Source organism: Lepus europaeus, unplaced genomic scaffold (genome assembly GCF_033115175.1).
Source record: "Lepus europaeus isolate LE1 unplaced genomic scaffold, mLepTim1.pri SCAFFOLD_28, whole genome shotgun sequence".
NCBI classification, from domain to species: Eukaryota; Metazoa; Chordata; class Mammalia; order Lagomorpha; family Leporidae; genus Lepus; species Lepus europaeus.
In genome coordinates, this window is record NW_026909158.1 from 10,744,884 (window position 1) to 10,753,841 (window position 8,958).

Here is an 8,958-nt window from a genome sequence, read left to right on the forward strand (position 1 = left end):
TTAGCCAAAAGAAATCCGGATATTGCCGATTTCATCCAGTCATATCCGGACAAACTGGTGTGGAATTCGTATGCAATGGTCCAAGAAAGTCACTGTATAAATGTTTTTGGAGAAAAGCAAAGACTTTTCGTTAGGCAAATGCATAAACTGTCATCGATACAAACAGAAATATCATCTTTGTTTTCCGCAGTTCCTCTAGCTTTCTCCCTAGAAAATACGAATATGTTGAGCTGGTGTCCCCATGTTGAACCAATTAGTGTATCAATGGTAGAAAATGAAATGTTCCCCGATAGAAAACATTCTAAACAATGAATTCCTTTGATAAAATCCAGAAAACACAATCACAGAAGCTGTAGGAATATCTGGGGTTTAGTTAGCCAAAACAAAACCGGATATTTCTGGTTTCATCCAGTTATATCCGGACAAACTGGTGTGGAATTCGTATGCAGTGGATCGAAAATCAGAGTAAAAATGGTTTTGGAGAGTGCAAAGTCTTTTCGTTAGGCAAGTGCATAAAATGTCATCGATACTAACAAAAATATCATGTTTGTTTGCGACAGTTCCTCTAGCTTTCTCCCTAGAAAATATGAATATGTAGAGCTGGTGTCTCCATGTGGAACCAATTACTGTATCCAAGCTCAAAATAAAATGTTTCCCACTAAAAAAACCATTCAAAACAATAAAGTCCATTGATAATATCCAGAAAAAACAAACATAGACACTGTAGCAATATCTGGGATTGAGTTAGCCAAAAAAAAAAAACCGGATATTTCCGGTTTATCCAGTTATATGCGGACAAACTGGTGTGGAATTCATATGCAATGGACCGAGAAAATCACAGTAAAATGGTTTTCTAGAAAAGCAAAGTCTTTTCGTTAGGCAAGTGCATAAAATGTCATCTATACAAAGAGACATATCATGTTTGTTTGCCACAGGTCCTCTAGATTTCTCCCTAGAAGATATGAATATGTAGAGCTGGTGTCTCCATGTGGAACCAATTAGTGTTTCCAAGCACAAAATTAAATGTTCCCTGAAAAAAAAAACATTCAAAAAATAAAATCCTTGGATAATATCAGGAATACACAAACACTGAGGCTTTAGCAATATCTGGGACTGAATTAGCCAAAACACAACCGATTATTTCCAGTTTCATCCAGTCATATCCGGACAAACTGGTGTGGAATTCGTATGCAATGGACTGAGAAAATCAGCAAAAATGGTTTTGGAGAAAAACAAAGTATTTTCATTAGGCAAGTGCATAAAATGTCATATACACAAATAGAAATATCATGTTTGTTTGCTGCAGTTCCTCTAGCTTTCTCCCTAGAAAATACGAATGTGTAGAGCTGGTGTTCCCATGATGAACCAATTAGTGTTTCAATGGTACACAATTAAATGTTCCTTGATAAAAACATTCAAAACAATAAATTCTGTGGATAATATCAGTCATACACCAACACAAAGGCTGTAGCAATATTTCGGAATGAGTTAGCAAAACACATCTAGATTTTTCTGGTTTCATCCAGTCATATCCGGACAAAGTGGTGTGGAATTCGTATGCAATGGACCGAGAAAATCACAGTAAAATTGGTTTTGGAGAAAAGCAAAGTCTTCGTTAGGCAAGTGCATAAAATGTCATCTATACAAACAGAAATATCATGTTTGTTTGCCGCAGTTCCTCTAGCTTTCTCCCTAGAAAATACGAATGTGTAGGGCTGGTGTCTCCATGTGGAAACAATTAGTGTTTCGCAGCACAAAATTAAATGATCACTGATAAAAACTTTCAAAACAATAAATTCCGTGGATAATATCAGGAATACACAAACAAATAGGCTGTACCAATATCTGGGATTGAGTTAGCCAAAACAAAACCGGATATTTCTGTATTCATCCAGTCATATCCGGAGAAACTTCTGTGGAATTCATATGCAATGGACCAAGAAAAGCACAGTAAAAATTGTGTTGGAGAAGAGCAAAGTCTTTTCGTAGGGCAAGTGCATAAAATGCTATGTATAAAACAGAAATATCATGTTTGTTTGCCACAGTTCCTCTAGCTTTCTCCTTAAAAGATATGACTGTGTAGAGCTGGTGTCCCCATGTGGAATCAATTAGTGATTCTATGGTAAAAAATTAAACGTTCCCTGATAAAATATTCAAAACAATAAGTCCATCGATAATATCCAGAAAACACTAACACAGAGGCTGTAGCAATATCTAGGATTGAGTAAGCCAAAACACAACCGGATTTTCCGGTTTCATACAGTCATATCCGGACAAACTGGTGTGGAATTCCTGTGCAATGGACCGAGAAAATCACAGTAAAAATGGTTTTGTAGAAAAGCAAAATCTTTTCCTTAGGCAAGTAGATAAAGTGTCATCATAATGTGAAATTAAGATAGGAAGGGTTAAAATGGAGCTGCTGAGCTGACTGCATATTGTTCTGCTTTTGTACAAAATGCTTTGGCTTGCAAAATGCATTTTTTTAAGATAACTAGATTTTAGCTGACCTTGTAACATGTGATGATTGTGCTAGCTGACCTTGTAGCATGTGATGATTGTGCTAATGCTTTTATGAGATAATTGAGCATATGACTATTATTTTAGGAGCTATGTTAAGTTTTTGGTCATGATGACCCCGTGTTTATGCTTGCTCAAGGTTTTTTGTCCCCTCACCCTGGATCTTATGATGGTTCGTCATGCTGCGGTTTATCTTGTGATCCTTTGTGTCATGCTATGGAGATATGCTAATATTGTGGTTTTCAATCTTAAATACGCTGTGCGGTTGATGATCGCCGCCTCTCTTCTCACACTGCACCAGAGAGTGTTGTTGTGCTTAGAGTTGGCCCATCTGCGCAGATGTAATAAACTTCCTCTTGCTTTTTTTGCATCGGTTGGACTGGAATTCGTGCTTCTGGGGGTCTCTCTCTATAGGACACCAATTTTTAGGGTCCTACATTGGGGGCTCGTCCGGGATTGGAGACCCCAGACCCACGCTCCATTTTCCAATCGGAGGTAAGTTTTTTTTTTTGCTGTTTTAAGTGTTTTTGTGTGTCTGGTTGATTTTTTTATTTTTTTCCCGGAGCGCTTGACGTACCGGAGGTTTATGTTTTACTGAAATTGTGCCTGCAGGACCTGTATCTGTATTGAGCCGATAGTGGGTAGGGGCAGACGTGCCCGGCGCCCCTGGCTCAGCCCTGGAGGACGCTCCAGAGGCGGTATTCTGGTTAGGATTCTGGGGGGGGCCTGGCGGGTGGCAGCCGCTTCGCTCCCATCATTAAGCTTACCAGGGGAGCGTGGCGGGTGGCAGCCACTTCGCTCTTATCGGAAGCTCTGGTTAGGATTCTGGGGGGGCCTGGCGGGTGGCAGCCGCTTCGCTCCCATCATTAAGCTTACTAGGGGAGCATGGCGGGTGGCAGCCGCTTCGCTCTTATCGGAAGCTCTGGTTAGGATTCAGTTCAGTTTTGTCTCGGTCTTCTTCCCCGGGAGAAGGGCTGGTGGCAGCAGCCACTCCCGTCGGAAGTTGTGGTTTCGGTTTTGTCTTGGTTTTGCGCGCAGTGTCTTTGTGAGTTTTGTGATCTGTGAGTCTTGTGGTTGTTTTCTGTGTTTTAATATACTAACCTTACTTGCCTTTCCCCCCCAACATGGGACAGGAATTGACTACACCTTTGAGTCTTACTTTAGATCATTGGAAAGAGGTCCGGGAACGGGCCCAAAACTTGTCTATAAGAGTGCAGAAGAAGAACTGGACAAGTTTTTGTACGTCCGAGTGGCCAGCCTTAAACATCGGGTGGCCACGGGATGGGACTTTTGACTCTCAAATTATCTTACAGGTGAAGAGCCAGGTCTGCAAGGGAGGTAAAGAAGGGCGCCCGAAACAAGTGCCCTACATCTTTGTGTGGGAGGACCTGGCGAAAAACCCCCCAGACTGGGTAAAACCTTTCCTCCTTTCTAACAGGGCGGTGGCAGAGCTCGATCCTACTACACCCACCACCGCCCTGAGGATGAAGCCCAGTTCTGAATTGTCAGCAGTTGCTCTGGGGGTGGCGTCGAGCCCCAAACCCCCTCCGATCCTACCCGCAACACCCCTAGTATCGGAAATTGCAAATCCATTACAGGAATTGGACACCCTCAAACCTGAAACACCCTCAACTCCTCCAGGCAGGCAGGAAGACCTTTTTGATGTTCCACCACCCTATTCCCCTCGCCTCCTTAGGAGGGCACCTTATATCCCCCGCTTCCCAAAGAGGCCCGCGGTGCCCTTTTTGGAAACCAGAAGAGAAATGGAGGAGGAAGAATCCGATGAAACAGAGGAAGATGAAATAGAGGAGGGAGGACCCCCGGCCCGTTCTAACTGGCCGCCCTTCTCCACCTTATAACTGGGATCACAAGCCCTGACAGGACTTGCAGGGCCTGTTTTACTAACATTAATTTTACTATACTTAGGAGACTCAGACTCTACTGCCAGACTCTCCTGAAGAGATTAGCTGAAGGGGTTAAAGTTATTTAGTTAAAAACAAAAGGGGAAGTTTAAGATGGGCTAAGAAACAGAAACTAATTAGGATCCTGGCCACCACAGTTCAAGGGAAGCAGAGTAAGGGAAAATCAGAATAGGCAGGGACCCCGGGAGACCGACAAAAGCACAGAGAAGTGCCCAGAAGGACAGGTCTGCTTAAGATCCGACTAACAACGGAAATCCAGTGGTGCACGTCTGCCACACGGGACTGAACTGACCAAAAACGGCCTCTGCAAGCCAGCGAGAGGAAAGACGGCAGCAGCGGAGTGGTGAGGCTGGGCGACAGCGGCTCCTCCCTCGCTGGGATATGTGTGGTCCGTCACACGGCTGGGGATACTCTATCACCTCCTGCGGTGTCCGGGACGGGCCCACGTGAGCTGACATCCCCCTAGCTTCCGGAGAACAACGGGGACAACAGTGAGAGGCGGTCGAACGAGGTCAGTGGTCTGGGTTTCTATCTCCAACCCCCCCTTCCCGAGAACTTTGCTCGGCGGGCAGAGCTGATCGCTATGGACCAAGCACACCGTGCAGCCAAGAAAAAGGAGTGGGTGAAAATGCACAAGGACAGCAGGTACGCTTTCGCCACTACCCATGGGGAACTCAGAACAGACAAAGGCTTTTCCGACGAAGCGCCAATGTTTCCCCGATTTGGACAACCAAAGGTACTGGGGTCAGATAATGGACCCAGCTTTGTCTCCCGGGCAAGCCGGAGGTGGTCAGGGTGCAGGGGGGTTAGCTAAAGAAAGCTTTATTCAGCTAGGGGAAGCTTTAACCATAACGGAGAGCTGGCACTAGGGACTGGGTCGAGATGTTGCTGATTGATCTGGTCTGGGCTGGATGCGGGGGCGTGGATGCAGCGACAGGCACAGCACTATAACAAACTGGGCAGTGCTGACTTGCGCTGCATTCAAGCTTCTGTAAAGAGACCTTGACTAAATTAATAGTGGAGACTGGCACTAGAGACTGGGTCAGATTGCTGCCGGTAGTTTTGTTTAAGGCTTGCAACTTTTTATTAATTTGGCTAAGGCTTTGCTTAAATGCTCACCTCCCAGGATTTTAAAAAAAAACTTTTGGAAGAAGCAGTCCCTGACTCTACTCTTCGATCTCTTTGCCATGGAGCCGGCGCCTGAGACACGGGGCCTTGAGGGACCGGGAAGCTCTGCCTTCCCCTGCTACTTGTCGCCTGACCTTCGGCCCTCAGAGGAAGGCGCTGGGACCTGGCATCTACAGCAGCTGGACACCCCACGCGTCTTTGGGGCCCCCTTGGCCACCACCGTGCCCCCCCGCAGCCCTCTCCTTGAGGAGCCCTCCCCGGCTGGCTCCTCGCATAGGGACAGCCAGGAGTATCAGCTGAGGCGGGAGCGCAACTCCATCGCCGTGCGCAAGAGCAGGGACAGGGCCAAACACATTCGGGAGCTGCAAGAGAAGGTGTTGGAGTACAGGCTGGAGAACGAGCGGCTGCGCGAATGCGTGAAGCAGCTCACAGAGGAGCTGGCCGTCCTGCGCAGCCACTTGGGAGTTACCGTACAGATTTGGGATACTGTCATTGCTAAGAGAGTACCGCTGACCCAGCAGTACCAAAGTTAAAAGTTAAGGACATAAGAGAAAAGAGTATCGTTGGTAAGAAGGGCTAAAGAGAAAAGAGCTTTTTATATAAGGAAAGGACATGGTTTGTAAATCCGGATGGCTAGTTTACTCTAGACTGGAATGAAAATGGTAAAATGTTTACAGTAAGTCGAAGAGGGTGTGTGAAAGTCGAAGAGGGTGTGTGAAAGTCACAAAAAGTATTTGGGCCAATTCAGCTGGACAGGCACCAGGTATCAACCCAAATTTGTATGACTTCTTCAGGGAAAATTTTGATGCCTTTACACAATTTTTATATAACACTACATTTTTATACTGCCACCCTTTTGCAACTTTCCCTATCCTGCTGATTTGCTTTCTACCTTGTAGCTGACTTATGAGCATATAGGGAAGCAGCTGGCTGCCGTATACCAGTCCAAGTGCCCTGTGCTCCCACACTCGTTCCAGGCTGGGGACACCGTCTACATTCGCAGGCACCAAACCACGAAGCTGCGCCGGACCACCTCACCAACAGTAAAAGTCAACGGATTCATCACCTGGGTCCACGCGTTTTATGTAAGGCACCGGACCTAAGGATCGGCGTGACGGTGGCCATCGCCTTGGCCGTCTTCGTGCCCTCTGTCTCCATTATCATCTGCTTCACCCGCTCCTGCTGCTGTCTGTACAAGATGTGCCGCCGACCGCGCCCGGTTGTTGTCACCACCACAACGCACTCAAAAACCCCTAGAGATAAGACTATTTTGCCCATTTTGCTCTTAGTGTTCTTTTCTAGCATGGTTATAGGAAGCTCAAGCCCTCATACTCCTTATCAAATTACTTGGCGACTTATTAATTTAAGAAACGGAGTGACTGTTAACAGCTCCTCCAGTTTTAATGTTCTTAGTGATTTCTTTCCAGACTTGTATTTTGATCTCTGCCAACTTTTTGATGCTGAAGATATATGTGTGTGGAAGGGAGGAACCTATGCCTGTCCCGGGGGAAAGAATGGAAAATCTATCCCAGGTTGCGGGGGCCCTGAGGTGGGGTACTGTGGGGCATGGGGATGTGAAACCACTGGAAGTGCATACTGGAAACCCTCCTCTTCATGGGACATGATTACTATCGGAGCGGCTCCAGGCATAACGTTTACCGAATGCGGGGGCAGGGATTGTAGTAATTGCCTGGATGGGACGATGGGTAGGTGCCACCTCCAGGTCCTTCGCTTCACTGATAAGAGCAAACAGGACAAATGGGTGGGGCCTAAATCATGGGGCATCTACTTGTATAGACCGGCTAAAGATCCCTTTGCCCTATTCGCCTTGAGCCGGACGATTACTGTCGCGTCCGTATCGGTTGGGCCAAATAAGATATTAACAAAACATAAGAGCCCAACCTCCCGACAGTTTAAAAAGGGAAAACCCCACGGGCAAGTACTTGTCAGGAATCAGCCCAGTCAGATGTCCGCTAACAATCAGTCTAGATTGGTTTCCCCGACACCCGCATTTCCAAATAAGCACGTAGTAACCACGCCCCCTTTTCCCTCTTTACCCAAAACGGAGAATAGGCTCCTCAGCTTAATACATGGGGCCTACCAAGCACTAAATAATTCTGATCCCGATAGGACCCAGGATTGCTGGATGTGCCTTGCCTCACCTCCCCCTTATTATGAGGGAGTGGCTGTCATTGGAAATTGGACCAACCATACTACCGTCCCTCCCCAGTGCTCTAATCTGCCATCTCACTGGCTAACTCTTACCGAAGTATCAGGACGGGGGCTTTGTGTAGGCTCCGTTCCCCCTCAATATCAGGGCCTCTGTAACAAAACCATGACCCTCAAACCGGGCGCCTATTATTTAACAGGGCCAGATGGGGTATATTGGGCATGCAATACTGGCCTAACCCCCTGCCTGGCAGGACAAGCTCATAATCAAACACATGAATGGTGCATCATGGTTGAAGTATGGCCTCGAGTTACGATACACAACTCTGAGGAAGTCTACCGACACTATGAGGGAAATCTCCGGCTCCCTAGGGAACCCGTATCCATAACACTAGCCCTCATATTGGGAGGACTCACAGTCGGAGGCATCGGAGCAGGCATAGGTACCGGAGCCACTGCCCTTTCAAAGGCAAATCATCATCATCAGTTACAGCAAGCCATGCATTTAGACTTACAAGCTCTGGAAGAATCGGTCAGTGCATTAGAAAAATCCTTAACCTCACTCTTGGAGGTAGTATTACAAAACAGACGAGGGCTAGATTTATTATTTCTAAAGGAAGGAGGACTTTGTGCAGCCTTAAAGGAAGAATGTTGTTTCTATGCGGATCACACTGGGGTGGTCAGAGATAGCATGGCAAAACTCAGAGAAAGATTAAAACAACGGCAGAGCCAATTTGAGGCAGGGCAATCATGGTTTCAGAGCTGGTTTAATTCATCCCCTTGGCTTACGACTTTAATCTCCTCTATTGCAGGACCCTTAGTAATATTACTCTTAATTTTAACCATCGGACCCTGCATACTAAATAGGCTTGTTCAGTTTGTTAACGATAGATTGTCTGTCACCCATGCCTTAATTCTAACACAACAACATCAAAGTTTAAAATCACAAGACATAGAAAATAGATTTTAAAATACAGCTATTCCTAAATTTTAAGATTAAAATTTGACCAAAAGAAAAGGGGGAGAGTGAAATTAAGATAGGAAGGGTTAAAATGGAGCTGCTGAGCTGACTGCATATTGTTCTGCTTTTGTACAAAATGCTTTGGCTTGCAAAATGCATTTTTTTAAGATAACTAGATTTTAGCTGACCTTGTAACATGTGATGATTGTGCTAGCTGACCTTGTAGCATGTGATGATTGTGCTAATGCTTTTATGAGATAA

At 45.8% G+C, this 8,958-nt stretch overlaps 2 protein-coding genes across 2 annotated transcripts; both read left to right on the forward strand.

Annotated features, from left to right (window-relative positions):
- Nucleotides 1-5,292: 5,292 nt before the first annotated feature.
- Nucleotides 5,293-6,407, forward strand: LOC133754708 (CCAAT/enhancer-binding protein epsilon-like). Its single transcript, XM_062185140.1, has one exon. It carries the CDS (start codon nucleotides 5,627-5,629, stop codon nucleotides 6,098-6,100), a length of 474 nt encoding a protein of 157 aa, XP_062041124.1. The 5' UTR covers nucleotides 5,293-5,626; the 3' UTR covers nucleotides 6,101-6,407.
- A 240-nt stretch (nucleotides 6,408-6,647) lies between these two features.
- Nucleotides 6,648-8,711, forward strand: LOC133754702 (MLV-related proviral Env polyprotein-like). Its single transcript, XM_062185136.1, has one exon. The coding sequence runs from the start codon at nucleotides 6,766-6,768 to the stop codon at nucleotides 8,704-8,706; it is 1,941 nt and encodes a 646-aa protein (XP_062041120.1). The 5' UTR covers nucleotides 6,648-6,765; the 3' UTR covers nucleotides 8,707-8,711.
- Nucleotides 8,712-8,958: the final 247 nt, after the last annotated feature.